Genomic DNA, 16,352 nt, shown 5'->3' on the forward strand with positions numbered 1-16,352 from the left:
TTAAAAGGTTGGAAATAATCTGTTACAATCTGTTACGATCTGAAGAGTCAATGTCACTCCGTCTGGTAGCAGAACTGTGCTGTTTTGAGAAGCGAGGTCTTACACAACTTTTGCCGGGAATGTTTTTTTGTGTGTGTGTGTATGAATGTATGTTGATACGAGTGCTTTGCACGTGGGGAATTCGTTCACGCAGTCGCCTTTTTTTTTTTTTATATCTCCGTGCAGTTGTGCATTTGGCTAGTTGGTCAGCTGGGCAGCTTTCCCACTGGACGACTCTCCACTTGTCATATTAACCCCGCTTTACAACGCACATACGAATGTACACCCCATTGTTTCCGGCCCAAACGAATTACTACATTAGGAAAAATGGCACCAACTGTTCATGTCAAATCGTGGCGCAGGGCAAATTGGGAGGTAGGAATGGGGCGGAACTACCCCCATCACGCCCACCGCTTTCACCTTGCGGCGTGTTCCAATACAAACGAGGCAACGTTAGTGTGGATGGGGGTGAGTAATCGAACCCCGATTGACATTCCTTCCTCCCGCACCTCTTTCCCCTGATGACCAAGCAGAAAAATTAAATGGGGACCACTAAAGAGGGTTACCCCCCGAAGGTATGCTAACTGCGCGCTAGAGAGCCAGGTTTCCCTGTATGTACACACACGCCGGTTTGTGACCTCATCACAAAGGGGAAAGGCCACTGTGCAACGGTCGTGTTTGAAGTCAGCCAGGTCCATATCATGTGTATGCCGTTATTTATCTTCCACGCCGCCGCTACACACATGAGTGGGGGGAAATCGTGTGCGTGGAAGCTGTGTGTGGGGGGTAACCACTTGGAAGCATACTCCCTTTTTTAGTAAAGTGGTCGGGGTGCCCCGAACAAGTGTCATGGAAAAGGTTTGCACGCAGCGCATATCACTTAATGAAAAAAATTGAGAAACGTGGGGCGAAACATGTAGTGTGCAAAACGCACGCGGAAAAATGCTGACTGGGAAGCCGCATAGGCAAACAAAAACATTTTAACCCAGCTCCGCCGCGACGCGGCTAATCACAACAGGGGTGAACGCCGCGATTTCAAAGAAAAGAAAAAAAGAAAAAAAAAAAAAAAAACACCAACACCAATATGCGCTTTACAGCGAAGCGGAAAACATGTGTCAACCTCTACTTCGTATACATGTGTGGAAGGAAAAAAAAAAAAGCCTGTGCTATCCCCTCACTGGAAGTACTTCTTCAGCTCCTCTTTCTTTATTGTATATTTGACGTTCCTCAGTTTTGCCTTCAAATCTTGTAGCCGCTTAACCTCCGTTTCTGTTAAGGTCTTTTTCGCTTGTAGTTTCAACAGCAGCTGGATTTTCTCTTCCAATTTTTTTTTCTCGATGAGGAGTAACTCCTTCTCTTCTTCCTTCCTGGTCAGGTTGGCATTTTGTCTAAACTTAGATAACTCCTCTTTGCTTAACAAGTAATCCAGAGTGAGATTCTTCTTTTGTACATATTTGTCATTGTACTTGGTGAGCTTATTAAGGATAGCAATTTCTAAATCGTCTGTCTGTTCTTCTTGCTGACCCTCTTGGGGAGAAGAGGCAGAGGATGATGATGATACCGCGTTCTTCTTCATTTGGACGTACAAATATAAGTCGGACGTCTTGACGATGTAGAGTAGGGCGTCTAAATACCTCTGCAGTATATTGAGGTAGTAGTTCTCCTGGTTGGTACCCGTTTGGAGTGTGTCTTGTGATGACCCATTTTGTTGTTTCGTTTTGCTCACGAGAATTAGGCTTTCCAGTAGCTCCGCGAACTGTTGTAGAGAACAGCCAGACAACTTCTTCATTTCGATGTTCTTTCCGACCCCACTTTTTATAAAACTTTTTACAATGGTGTTATCTTCTTTTATGTTCAGGTCATTTAAGAAGGAGAGCGCGTCACTGATCAGGAAACCTGAGCTCTTATCCGCATCCAACTGAAGGAAGTACATTGCTATCTGCTTGTTTAATTTTTCACTCAAGCAAGTCACGAACTTGGAATTACTTTTGCTCATTTTTTCCTCGTAAGTGTAAATGAGGTGAACCAAATCTTTAATGATGCTCTCTTCAGCTTTGGACAGATTCATGTCATTCTGATACACTTTGTACATGACGTATGCTCCGAAGGCGATGCTGAACGGGAACATTATTAACTTCAGTTTGGATTTTTTTTTTTTTTCCCCTATATTTTCTGTAGCTTCAGAATGATCTCCTTCTTTCCCAGTTGCCTCTTTTATTTCTTCACTAAGGGAATCTTTCATCACACTATCGCTATCTACTTCATACTGTTTAGTAGTGTTTTTTTTCTCCTCTGCGCCTTTTCCAGTCTTTTTGCTCTTCGTGCCCGTGGAGAAGGCAACATTCTTTGCCATCATGGTGTGCTGCAATTTGTGTGTCCCTACTCGAAGAATGCCATAACATTCGCCATACGTTCCAAACGCGTGGGAGTTCCCGCTCCAGGTGGCGGAGGAACGGTTTGTGCGGCGAAAAAATGAGGAGTCAGCTGTGAGGTGCCATGTGTAGGGGGAAGCATGGTGCTCAGCGCAGTCGCGTGGGTCGTTGCGAGTGTAGTTTCCAGGGTAACTTCCAGTGTATCTGCCAGCGTAGCTTCGAGTGTGACCCCCTACCGAGCTAACCCCCCTGGCGCCGAGGGGCGCCCCCTCCGTTGGGTTCAACCGCACCAACTGCTGACAGTACTTACCACTGCCATTTCGGCCTCTGCACAGCTGGCCGTGCACGTTTTTTAGCAGCGCGCTGTGCATCTTGGGGGGAGGGGATAGCGGGTACCGGCGGTTGTTACGTGGTGATTACACGGGTGTTATGCAGGGGGTGTGCCAATCCGCTATTCACCGCGCGAGCTGTTTCGCCTCCTCATGAAGCCGTTTTTCTCTCTACTCCCCTCGCACATGTACAGAAAGTGGGACGTTCAAGAGTGCGACGTGTACGTACTCACCGTGCATTTACAAATTTTCCACCCCCCATGAGGTGAAGATCCCAAAAGAAAGGCTTAACTTTCCCGTTCTACTGGTAGAGAAGTGGTAGCAGCGAAGTGGAGACTTCTCCTACCCACAAGGAGGAAAAGTTCCCGCAAAAGGTGTCACTAAGTATGGTATGCCACCTTTGGTAGTTATAGGAAAAGTTTAAAATGGAGGAAGGAGTTGTATACCCCCTAAGCAAGTGCGGAGGTGGCCTTGCCCTTTTAGCATTCTCTTTCAATTTTTTGGCATCATTGTCGGGAGAATACGCAGGGGGAAAAATCCATCTCGTCGCCAGGAGTTGCCCCTTCCTTTAAATGGGTTGCTGCTCGTTAAAATGGGTTATCGCTTGTAAAAAAACTTGTCACCCTTTTTGTCGAAAATTTCCGTTTTAATCTCGCGGGGCGAGAGCAGCTTGCGATCAAGAAGAACTGGAAAAACTAAATTTGGAGAGCGAACAATTTGAAGTTAGCAAGTTGTACAAAGGGCGTGGGAGGAGGAGACTTGCCAAGTGGGGCAAAAAGAAAAAAAAAAAAAAAAAAAATTGACAAGAAAAAGAATCTTCTGAGATGGGAGAAGCACATGACATGCGTGATGGGGAAATTTGGTCAAATTGAGATTGGGGCGACGAGAGCACCCCCGGTGGAGGCGGCGCGGGGCCCATCACACAGTACGCAGATTAAGCACATATTGCCGAAACGGAAATTTAGTTTTGGCCCCAATTTTGAGGTAACTAGGGAAAATTGGAAACGCCTCAAGAGGGTGGAAGAAGCACTCTGCGGGCGTTCGCAAAAAAGCAAGCCAAAGGTGCGTAAAAGTGTCCCCTTTTTTTTTTTATTTTTTTTGCACTTGCGCGAAAGAGAAATTATCACTTTTGCTTCTTTCCAAATTGATTCATAAAAGTGGTCAGTCGCGTTTTGTGTTATCGTGAGCTGCCTTTTTCTTTTTGCCGTGAGCTGCCTTTTTTTTGTTTCCATGAGCTGCCTTTTTTTTGTTTCCATGAGCTGCCGTTTTTTTGTTTCCATGAGCTGCCTTTTTTTTGTTTCCGTGAGCTGCCTTTTTTTTTGTTTCCGTGAGGAGGCCCCCCCCCCCAAGACCACACCGCTGGAGAGTAGTTTTCCACGTTAGACGAGTATTTTGCCCCACCCTGCGCGACAAAATGAAGGGGTCGGCCTAGAGGGGGAAGACAGCTGCATACGAAGGAGCATAAGTGGTGGGGCTGTCGGGGAGTGAACCTGGGGGAGGGAAAAAGGCCAGCCAGACGACAGAGAGAATCCTCCAGAGGGTAAAATCCCCCTCTTCAAAACCCCCAGGGTAAAACACCCTGTTTGCAACTCCAAACGGTGAACCCCCCTGTTTGCAACTTCCCAGGGTACCTCTCCCCCACGCCACAGCGCACCCATGCCGAAACCATGGAAGACGCCAACGACATAATAAAAGAAATTATATACAGGTCCGCCGACGAGTGCAATTACAACAATGAGGAGCTCAATTTCCCTACCGTTATGAAGCACTACTATGACGTGACGCGCAAGTACAGTACGACGGAGCAGCTCTCGGGGGAGATCCTTAACAAGCTAGTCCTTATCTGTAAAAATATAATTGAAGATAAAGTAGGTTGTGAGTACCCCCTAAGGGTGCACCACGAGGAGGAAGAAGAAGGGGAAGAGGAGGATGATGCAGAAGAGGAAGAAGATGGAGAAGACGTGCAGGACGTGGCGCGAGAGGATAGTAGCCCCCTCAGCATGCGGGGGGTCTTTTCCGTCTCGCAAGATGTGTTCCATTACAGACAGTACGGACAGCGCGAACAGTGCGAGCAGTACGAACCGTCCGAACGTTACCACTGCTTGCCGGCTGGGAGGGAATCCGTCGAGGTGTGTCGCGTGCGGCCCCGGTGCGCTCGCGCTTCGCGTGAGGAGAGACCCCCCTACAGGGACAGAATCCCCTACGATGAGTGCTTCCCCTACGGGGAGAGACTCCCCCTTGAGGAGCGCAGCCTCTACGGGCCGCTCAAAATAACCACCCTGAGGAGGAAGGGGCCCGCGGAGGAGACCACGCGGATATGCGAACTGAGTCCACCGAGCCAGTTGAGCATCGTGGCACTGGCGAGCAAGCAAGCAGGGAAGGGGAGCGTCACGAAGTCCAACACAACGAAGTACAGGACGATGAAAGGTGGAACAACCAAGGGCGGATCGACGCAGAACACACTCAAGGGCCATCCCATGAGCAATGTGATGAGCCTGTGCAACGTGGGCACGAGGAGTAGCGGCGACCCGAAGAAAAATGAAAAGTCCTTCATGCACAAGAATAACCGAAATCTGCTTAAAATTTATTTAAATGGAGATTTATTGTGTAACTTGTATGACAAGCTCAGCAAGAAGGTGTGCTGGGGGATCGGCAGTGGTTCCATCGAGACGACGAGTGTCCAGCAGAAAGTGAAGCTCTACAATGAAGGGAACGTGTTCTTTACATTCAAGACGCTGAGCAGGTTTCAAAGACACTGGGTCTCCTACGCCAGGAAGAAGAAGGAGCTGAGGAACAGAGCCGCCAGACATAGCAAAGTGTACAACAGGAAGATACTCGCCAAATTCTACGATCTATGGCTTTATCGACATGAGAAAAAAATGTACATCAAAGGAGTGTTCGAAAAAATGGTGGAAAAGAGGAAGAAAAACCTTCTCCGAAAACAGTACAATGTATGGATGTGCAAATATAGAAAGAAGAAGAAGAAAAATTTTATTTACCTTGTTCATATCTTTAGTGAGTGGAGAACCTACGCAGAGAGGGAGAGGATTTTACAGAGGGCAAAGGAAAAAGTGGAAAAAAAATTCCTCATCTGGAAAGAACGATACAGAAGGAAATTAGAAAAAAAAAAAAAAAACGAGCAAATACAGAGTGTCTACAATAAAAATCTGCTGATCAAGTGCTACGTCCATTTCTCTTTGTACCATAAGAAGAGAAAGAAAGAAAGACAATCGTTCCGTGTGGTTAGTCTCCACACAAGGGAGAAGTTGTCCCAGCTGTACTTCTCCCTCCTGGTCAGTCGATACAAAGAAGAAGTGCACTTTAAGGAGTACTATTCTAGGTACCTTAAAAAGGTAAAAAAATCCCATTTGAAGAAATTTTTTGCCATCTTAAGGGGATATGTCCAAAGGAGCAGGAACGTCAAGAGGACGTACAACCTGCTGGCACGGCAGACTAGTACAAAGACGCTTAGTATACATTTTACCAAATGGCTTTTTACCCTACAAGAGGAGAGACGAATCAGCAGCATGCTCAGCAAGCACCTCGAAAGAAGGTCCCATTCTTTGCAGAAAAAATTTTTACACATTTTGAGAAAACACAAAGATAAATCATTCAGTCTGAAGAAGACGTTTCTAATTCTCTATGAGAGAAGGAACCGACTGGAACTGCTTCGTACCTTCCAGCAGTGGAAGAAGCGGTACACCATCAATGCAACGCAGTATATCCTTCTGCACAGTAAATATAAATATAAGCTAATCATTAGATGCTTCTCTCTTCTACGAGATTATGCGAATTACAGGAAGAGGAGGAAGGACTCCATTCAAGAGATGCATCGCTACTTCGTCAGCCGGGTGAAGAAGCGAAGTGTGTCGAGATGGATGGACTATGTGCGCCTCTACAAAAGGGACATCCTCCATTACTACCATTTTAACGACCAAGGGAATTTCTTCATCCTCTTTATGTTGAAGTCTCTCCTCCAGTGTTGTCGCTTACTCTCTCCAGAAAGAAACGGGAAAACTCTCCTCGACATTGTCAACTTTTCCAACCTAAATTTTAACCTGAACAATTTTGTCTTCATCCATAAGAAGTACCTCGTGGGGAAGCGTCTCCTTCCGAACGTTGGGACTTTGTACGACAATGCCATGTTCGTCTACAGATCTCTTAACATCATTTCCTCCTTCGTCCCCGCCCCGTTCCCCGTCAACCTGCGCAAGCTGCGCCACAATTTGCCCTACCTCTGCTTCGCGCTCAAGATGGTAAGTGGGTCTGGGAAGCGGATCTGTCAATCGGACCTGTATATCTCATCTCTGAAGCGACATGTGCATGGGTACCCCCCGCCATTCTCCTGGCCGTTGCACCGCACCACATCGCTTCCTTCCACCACTTCCCCCCTCGCAGGCAATTTACAAACGCGTCGTAGACACCTGGCGCAACGAATGCATGCGCGTCAAGCGGTTCAGGGCGGAGTGCAGCATGAAGCTCCAAAGGGGCTGTCTCTCCCACTTGAGGGGTCTCGTGAAGAAGAAGAAAGCCCTCCAGGAGGCGAGAAAGAGGTACGACCAAGAAAGGAAGATCCAGATGAAAAGTAAAATCTTCTCCACCTGGTTGTCCCTCCGAATGAAATACTACACCTTCCGCAAAAAGTTCCAATATTATGGCCTCCGAAATAGGGAGAAAAAAATGAAAAAAATTATACAAGGCTGGATAAGTATAACCAGACAAAGGAAGGAAAAAAAACAAAATATTCTGTTCTTCTTCAAATCGGTACTCATGAGAAAGAAGAAGAAGCATTTCGACTGTCTACTCCGACATGCACACAGAAGGAGAAAAAAAAAAGTTAAGGAGAAAATTGCCAAACTGTACTACGTGCGCAAATACAAGAGTAGAGCCTTCAAGGCTCTCTACGTCTACTCCAAGAACATTCTTTTTTTTAATGCACTGAATAGAATTGCCGAGTCATACTTGAAGCAGATGTGCGTTCGAAGGTGGAGACACCTGACAAGGGCATTCCTGGACAGACGCCAAGAAATGAGGGCCGCTCTCTCCCAGCTGGACTTGAAAGTGAAGCATCGCTTCTTCAACATCTTCTTTATCTACGTGCGATTGCGGCGTATGAAGCGCAGGAAGGTAGCTTTTCCGAGCGTGAGAAGCGGCGCTTCCACGCGGTAGCATGCACTCCGCAGCCGCAACCGCATTGTGAGCGTCGCAACGACAAAACCTTGCTGTGCAAACGTATGCACGATACACCTCCATCGCGCACCTCCACCCTCCAGATGGCCCACCTGAGGCGCGTCCAGGCGAAGCTCCTAGCCCAGAAGTTTCTCAACCAGTGGAAGAGATACGTCCAAATACGAAGGAAGAAGGAGGCGTTTCTCTCCAACATGATAAGCCTCTTCAGCAGGTATTTTGACGAAGCAGAAGGGAGGGGGACTGTTTTCGCGGCTCCACCTCGGAGAAGCAGTACAGATCGGATACCTAGCTAATCCGTGTAGGTGCCTCCTCGCGGATACACACCCCATTGGATGCATTTCTCTCACTTTCGCAGGAAGAAGAAGCTGAAGGTTATTAGCAAATGGTACACGCGTTTCATACTGAGCGTGCGCTTTAAGGAGACGGAGAGAATCCTGTCGAGGAAGGTGTTCCTGGTTTACTTCTCCGGTCTGCTGCTCTACAGTCAGAAGATGAAGCGGGTAACTTTTCAGAGGAGCTGCATCCACGTGTGATCCATTGTTCTGTGTGTGTGTGATACATAATTCTGTGTGTGTGTGATACATAGTTCTGTGTGTGTGTGATACATAGTTCTGTGTGTGTGTGATACATAGTTATGTGTGTGTGTGTCACCCTATGGGCGCATTCACATCGAAAAAAAGAAAAAAACAAAGACATAACGTTAACGCTGCTCCCCTTTTCGCCTTGTCCTTTCGTTCCCGTCCCCCCCCAAAGATGGAACTTTTCCTGAGGAGCCGCACCAACGTGGTAACCTGCCAGAGGATGCTGAAGAAATGGAGGAGACAAGCCAAACTGGAGATAAAGAAAAAGAGAATAATAGACAGAAGACTAGCAGCGATGAAATGGAAGTACTACACAGAGTGGAAGAATAAGTACCAAAAAGTAAGGGGAAAAAAAAAAGACGAAATTAAAATACAATCATTTAGGCATATAGGAAATGTTAATACACTACGAAAGGTTACCCACATATGGAGAATCAAATGCGAACAGTCTAGGAACATTAAACGTCTTATCTATGCGACAAGCACCTTTGTAATTAGAAAATGCAAGAGTGAAGCGTTTTTCGCAGTGTACAGGTGTAGCCACCACTACGTTAACATACAAGTCACGCTTACCAACCTTTTAGTAGAGAAGAAAGACAAAATGAAAAGAAAAATCTGGGATATTTTAAAACGTAATCGGATCAATCGAGTTAGCAACAGAAAGGCCACCAATTTCTTATGTTCCATCCTAAAATTGAGAGCTTTCTCAGCATTCCAGCTATACCGAGAGAGACAAATTGCATTCAGGAGGGGATCCCACTTGGTCAGCCTCAACCGGAAAAGAAAATACTTCAACGCCATGCTCCACTTTTTTGAGTTTATCAAAAGGGCGAAATTCAGTTTTTATTCCATTAGGGTTAATGGGGAGAGTAGACTACGGCGCCATTTCTTCCTCGTCTGGTAAGGCGTCCATTTTGGCGGTACACAAAGGGGTGATGTTTAGGTGTAGTCCTCCCTCTCTGCTGTGTTCGCGTATTGGGGGCTTCTTATCTGTGCTTCACACCTCGATTTCTCTATTCTGAGTGGACCCCCTTCTTAACGGCACCCCATCACCACCCCGTTATGCCTCTTTTCCACCCCCCCCTCAGGATGTCCTTTCTAACGAAGCGCAAGCAAGAGAGGAAGACCTCCCGCATAATACAGAGACAAAGAGCGAACAGAATAAAGGGGGCTATCTTTTTTCAAATTAAGAGGAGACTCAATAGGAAGAGGTACCTGACGCTTCTACTACACAGGATGGATGATCTCATCAAAGTGAAGATGTATCACCAGGGTCTATACAAAATCAGAGCCTATAGGAAGATCACGATCATACAGGAGGTTCGCATGGGAGGAGCTTCTTCCTCATGGGGAGCAATCAACCAATGAGTTACCTCAATCAATTACCTCAACCAATAAGTTAGGCCAATCTATACGTTACATCGATAAATAAATTCCCTTCTTTTTCACCCCTCCCCCACATACCCCCTGTGTAGAAAATCCTATCCAAGCTGCAAAAAGACAGACATGAAAAAACGCTGAGCAAAGCCTTCAAATCATTCAAGGATAGACTAGCCAAGAGGAAAAGTACTCAAGTGGAAAAGGACATGATCACTCGTTTCTACTCCAAATGGATAAAGAGAAAATATTTTCGTCTCATGTCTCAGCGGTCACGCGCTTTGTCCATAAGGAGGGATGCAATCCTGCGCAGAGCAGATACAAACCGCGTCTTGAACTTTCGAAAGAAGCATTTCCTTTCGTGGAAGGCTTTCGTTAAGAGGAAAAGACTCCACAAGGAGCTTCACAATACGGTGAAACTACAGAAGAAAGCTCGTGTCTTCATTACGCTGCTACACGTGAGGGCTCATAATTGCTACAATAAGGTAGCCCTAGTGCATAGGATACACGCGCTGGTTTACTCCCCCCGGTATAGCATCCCCGCCTTTGAGGAGATCCTCGATTGGGGGCACGCCACCCTGAGAGTGGATCCCAAACGGAGCCATTACCGATCCGTGGATAGTCTCCTTTGTGTCCATCCGCGGAGTTACAATGGAAGAGATTCATCCGAGTTGAATTTCACATCCGAAGGAAGTGATGGACGTAGTGGAAGTGGTGAAAGTGGAGAAAATGCTCAACGTGGTGAACGTGCTCAACGTGACAGACGCAGCGAAAGCGAACGGCACGACAATCTCCGAGATGGCGTGACCATCGGAGACAGGCTATCCACCTGGAACACACACCAACAAGTTAACACACTCATTGCGATGAACCGAATGCATATACAGATCGGACGCAGAGAAAAGAAAAACTACCCCTGCAGGGGAAAACCATCCAGGAGAAAGAAGAACCATTTTTACAGCTACCAAAAGGTATGCTACTCTCTAAAAAACAGTCCCATGAACAGACTAATAATTTTGTACCTTCTCATGTGTGACCTGCACGACATCAATACCTTTTTCGACCACTTCAAGAAGAAGTTCAATTTGTTATATCACTTTTTTTTCAACTTCCTATCCCTCAAAACGAAGAAGTTGCTATTGAAGGTTTTCAAAAAAAATCGCAGTCTTAGTTTTTTCCAGGCTGTTCATACAAAGGATGTTGATTTGAATACCAACTTTAAACTGTTGTTGCTGATTTACTACCTGCTGGGGGGATCTGTTCCCCCTGGGGAGGGTTCACACGAAAGCAGGGCTCTCCAGATTCTCGCCGCCACGCGCGCCTTCCTCGGAGGGGCGCAGAGAGGGGCGGGATGGGAGAAGGCGGTCAACAAGGTCAGAACTGCTAACGCGGGCGACGCGGGCAACGCGGACAAAGCTGCAAACCCTGCTAACCAGACACACACTGCAGACGAGGCCTTCCCCCTAGGGGGAGGCAGATTCTCAACTCCAAGCAGCAGCGAAGGAGACACGTCCCTCTCCTCGCAGAGCTCGCGAAGTGGAGCCTCCTGCTCCATGGGAATGAACAGAACTATTCGGTGCACCACGCATCTGAGGCGACTAACGCGCGGCGCCCTGCAAAGGAGCATACTCGATTTTGTGAAAGCCTTAAAGACTGGAATAACAAGCCGTTTTAGAGAAACCACCCTAAGTGTGCACTTCTCCCTAATGTGCTGCATACGTAAAGAGAAGCTAATCCAAGTGCACCTCTTCTTTAGCAGACTGAAAAGATGCACGCAGTGGTGGAAGCAGTACAGTGTCGTGAAGAGCCAACATAAGAAGGAGGACAGCAAAAGAGTATCCACTTTGGAGAAAAAAAAAAAAAGCGAACTGTTAGAAAAATTTTTTGGCATATGGGTTCTATCCTTCAACTGGAAGGTGAAAGAAATAAAGACGAAAAGAAAGCAGGTTTTGAAGAAACACATCCGATTGTTGTTTTGCTACTGGCATGGGCTGATAAAAGTGGGGAACTACGACAAGGCGAAATTTCTTCAACTGAAAGAGCAAGTCGAGAGGAGGGTGAAGAAGGAGTATCTAGACAGGTTCATATTTTCCCATATTTCGAAGAAGAGTGAAAGACGGAACTTCTCCATTGTAATGAAACACAGCAATGAAAAGAGAAAGAAAACATTCTTCTACGTCTGGTTGTTACTGTACCGATATGAACAAAAGGGATGTCTCGTCCGCTCGCGTATGCAAAGGAGAGTACTCAGATGCCACTTTGACTCCTGGCTTGGCATTTACGCGAAGAAACAGATATATCTGCTCCTCATTCGGACGCTCAATGAGCATTTGTTTAGGAAGATCTTCGCCCACGTGGTGCACAAATTTAAGTACTACAGTTTTATTAAAGGGAGAGCGATCTCCACTCTTAAGAGGTGCTTCCTCGTGCACTACAATCTAGTTAAGCGGAACATAACGATTGCGAAGCTGCAGCTTTATATTTGTGCCTCCGTCCGGTTTACCCAAATGAAGCACCTGTTTGGGCTCTGGAGTGACAAACACAGGAAGAGAAAAAACTGTAGAGAGAGCTACCACATCGTTATGAAAAAGAGAAAACGCGTCTTTTTCCACAAGTGGGTAAAGCACTTCCTCGATAATAGCAAACAGAATGAAGAGAAAATAAAAAAGTGGGAGTCCTTTTTCATAAAGAGGTTCTTCTCAAAATGGATGACGCATCACCATTACAAGAAGGTGAAAAGAAGGAGAAAAAAAAACATCCTACAATTTTATTTTAGCCATTTGAGAAAAACATTCCAGGTGCGCGTGTCACTTAGGGAATACACTAGAAAGGTACAACTCGGAGTGAAGAGAAAAATCTTTTCCATCCTACGGGAGAACAAAATAGTGAGGGTAAACAAGAGACGGATCAATCTGTACTGTCATCAGTTCCGTGGGAAGACCCTCTTACGGAGGTACTACTCCTTCTGGACTAATCATTACTTAACGTGTAAACATGTGAAGAGCGTCACGTGCCGGCTAACTCTCCTAAGGGACACCCACTTGCTGCGCGGCAGCCTGAACGGGTGGCTACTGCACACACGGAGGAAGAAAAAACTGCAGGAAATTCACGACATAATAAAGTTTGAAAGAAACAGAGCAGTAGAAGCGGTATTCAAACGGTGGAGAAGTCTGTACCTATTTGTCACACGAAGGAGGAAGCGATCTATACAGAAGTTTTTCCTCACTTGGATTCACAATTTTAAATTTTGTCTCTTCATAAACCGATTAAATGTCTATGTGTGTAACATCTATACGAGGAATATCTTCTGCTTCTACTTCGACCTGCGAAACATGAGTGAGAAGTACAATCGCCTCGCGCGGGGAGACTTCCCCTTTGTGAAAGAACAGATAGGTTATGCACTCGCCTGCAGAACGGAGCTATTATCCTCCGGATTTAATGCCCTCCGCGTGTATGCACGTCACTGCAAAGAGGTGAGAATGAAATTAGAGAGTTTTAGAAAAGAACAGGAACGGAGATTGAAGAAACGTCATTTTACTTCACTCCTAACCCATAAAAAGAAGAAGAAAAAAAAAATGAACCTACACAATCTGCTCCTCAAGTACACAATAGAGAGGAAGTTTCACAAATGCAGGACAATCTTCTTCATTCTCACCAATCTGTTTTTTTATAACAACCACTTGCGTCTCTGTGAAAGGACCATCCAGTGCCGAAGAGAGAAGAGGGCCCTGCTGGACTGCCTAAACAAGTGGACTCGCTTTAAAAATTACTCCAAAGAGAATGAGTACCTCCAAAATCTGAGCGATGATTTCCTAACGTATAGAAGAAAATCTGAATTTATCATTTCTCTGAAACATTTCTATGTTGAGCGCAAGTGGATGAATTACTGCGAGTATAACTCACTGGTTTACTACAAAAGTGTGCAGGAGAAGATGGCAGCTCGGATGATTAGCCACTGGCATGGACAGTCCGTCCTTGCGCGGAGGTTGGCGGACAGGGGTCACCAATTCAAAGAAAGACACAATCGTAATGTTGTGAAGAAATTTTTCTTCCTACTCATCTTTTCCATTAACAAAATCAAGATAGAGAAAAAAAACTTCGACATCGTCCGCTTTAAGAGAGAGAAAATAATTAAACACAACATCATCAGTTTGATGCGGAGCACCGCCTTGACGTCTTCTAACAAATTGGATCTGATCGATAAAACGCTAAGACGAAGAAGGGAGGCACACTTGCTTAGGACGTATGGACTTCCCTTTCTTCGACTCCTCACCAAGAAGAAGAACCTCCGCAAAGCCCTCTTCGATACCAAACGAAGGAACGACGCCGCCATCGCCAAAAAGTATTTCTACTCCCTCATTTTTAAATACGTCACCAATGTGAATCACTACAAGTACTACTACTATAATAAGTATCTGTCCCTATGGAAGTACTACGTGGTGATGGGCGGCACGAGGGAGCACCAGTCACACGGGGGAGACGCATGCAGCGGAGAGACAGGCAGCAGAGACACACAAAGGGGAAAAACACACGGAGAAGACCCAGACGATGAGCTCTCCGATAATCCATCAGATAAACCCTCAGATAACCCCTCCCACGACGGCAAATCGGACGACAGTAAATCGGACGACTCCTCCGAATACACCCTGACCTCCGCACTGGGCCTGCGCAAAGGGGACTCAAAGGGGGGGAAAGGAGACCTACAAGAATATGCCAACCTGGACTCTATTAACAGCTCCATCGCGTCCTCCGAAACGAAGGAGGAAAGCGACACGTCGAACGTTGCCGCAGTGGAAGGGGCGAAGATGTGAGGCGGGCATTACCAGGACGGGCAGGCTACCCGCGGAGCGCTGTGTAAACGTGTTTACACATGTCTCTGTCCGATTGTTGTGTTTTTTCTTTTTCTTTTTTTGTTGTTTCGTTCTTCTCCCTCGTTTGTACCTCTTCTTTTAGGCCTGCTTCTACTGTTTCGTCTAACCCTCATTCTACCCCTCCTCCTAACCCCTCTTGCCCCATTTCGATTGTTTCACCGAACACACCTCCTTTTGTCGACTGTGCTCACATGTATGTCATTCCCTATCTCACTCCTTATGATGTAAACCTATTTTTTTTTAATTTTTGGCATGAACAAGAATTTTCTTACCCCGTAGAGAGGGGTACCTCTTATGGGTTGGACGGTGTCCGTCCCTCCCTTTTTAACCGGCTACTTGGCCAACCACATAGCACGGAAATGCAATCAGCACAGTTACGCGCGATGTGTGCACCACAGAGAGTTTTCTTTCCCAGAAGGAAGTGTCTGTGTCACCTCAGAGGTGATCCCATTTTGAGTAATCATCTGGCGAAGCCTATTTCGGGTGAGACAACCCCCCCGATAGTGCTTTTCTCTTCATCCGTTCCTTTTTGCACTTAACGTGGGAATTAAACCCTTTACAAAGAAAAAAAAAAAAAAAAAAAAAATTCGCGAGGATCCCCAACGTTAGCAAGTTTTCCGCACGAAATGGCTATCCTCTTGTGTTCTTATTTCGCTACACAGAAAAAGGCGAACCAGGGGGAGGGGACGGTCTATTTGCTGTTTTGTTCTTTTTCTTCCTGCTACGGGGTCACCATCCGACTACAAACATTTTACGGTATTATATTGTATTATATTACATTATATTTTTTTTTCTTTTCTTTTATTTTTTCCCCCTCCATTTGCTACCTATCACATTCACTCTCCCGGTACGAAATGGGTAGTCCCCCTCCCCAGGGACACTTATCCGCGTATTCTTGGTGTCTCCATTTGGTTTAGCTCCTACGGAATGGCAAAACATGGCGCATGTGCATGCAGATAAGTATGCGTGACGAGGGGCCACCTACACTGCTGAGGGGCTACATGTGAGAAGAATAAACACCCATGTAGGGAGTTATGCATGACGGAAAAAAAAAGAAACACAGTGTGCGAACGGTCAAAAGAATAAGGAAACTTGCCAAGGGGAAAGGGAAGATTTTCAAACGGAGTAGTGTGTAACTTGCTCAGTTTGTAACTGTAGAACAGCTCCTGCACAGGTTATGCGTTTTTTTTTTTTTTTTTCTCAGCACATTCTTCAACTCATGCAAATGGAACAAGAAAAAATTACTAAGGCGTTCGGTATAAGGACCCTTTTCGCCGCGTGCAAATGGCCAAACTGTTTTGTCCCCTTGGGAACACTCCCGCGTTTTGCGCAACTGGCTTACGCGATGTAGATTTTTTTTTTTCCCTCTACACATTTCGCGAGACTTTTGTTTTATTCATTCGTTCATTCGTCCTATGGTTTGTCGGTTTGATCTTTTGCATGTGCAGCTGTTTTATCGCACGATTGCGGTAACCCGTGGACGAATCCTTTTTTTTTTTTTTTTTACCTACCTTTCTGCCTGGGGAAAACGAGTAGGCCACATTGACCTGAAAGTGTGCAGGTGTCTGCAAACGTGTGGGTAATGTTTCTGCG

At 46.0% G+C, this 16,352-nt stretch overlaps 2 protein-coding genes across 2 annotated transcripts; one reads left to right on the plus strand and one right to left on the minus strand.

Moving 5' to 3' along the window:
* Positions 1–1,213: 1,213 nt before the first annotated feature.
* Positions 1,214–2,782, minus strand: C922_02960 (hypothetical protein; the record flags this gene model as incomplete). Its single annotated transcript, XM_008818558.1, has 1 exon — positions 1,214–2,782. The coding sequence occupies one exon, from the start codon at positions 2,780–2,782 to the stop codon at positions 1,214–1,216; it is 1,569 nt and encodes a 522-aa protein (XP_008816780.1).
* A 1,625-nt stretch (positions 2,783–4,407) lies between these two features.
* C922_02961 (hypothetical protein) lies at positions 4,408–14,699 on the plus strand (the record flags this gene model as incomplete). The annotated part of the gene is made up of 7 exons (XM_008818559.1): positions 4,408–6,996; positions 7,139–7,867; positions 8,014–8,141; positions 8,286–8,430; positions 8,684–9,411; positions 9,600–9,831; positions 9,987–14,699. 7 exons carry the CDS (start codon positions 4,408–4,410, stop codon positions 14,697–14,699), a joined length of 9,264 nt encoding a protein of 3,087 aa, XP_008816781.1.
* Positions 14,700–16,352: the final 1,653 nt, after the last annotated feature.

Source organism: Plasmodium inui (assembly GCF_000524495.1).
Source record: "Plasmodium inui San Antonio 1 unplaced genomic scaffold supercont1.11, whole genome shotgun sequence".
Lineage (NCBI taxonomy): Eukaryota > Apicomplexa > Aconoidasida > Haemosporida > Plasmodiidae > Plasmodium > Plasmodium inui.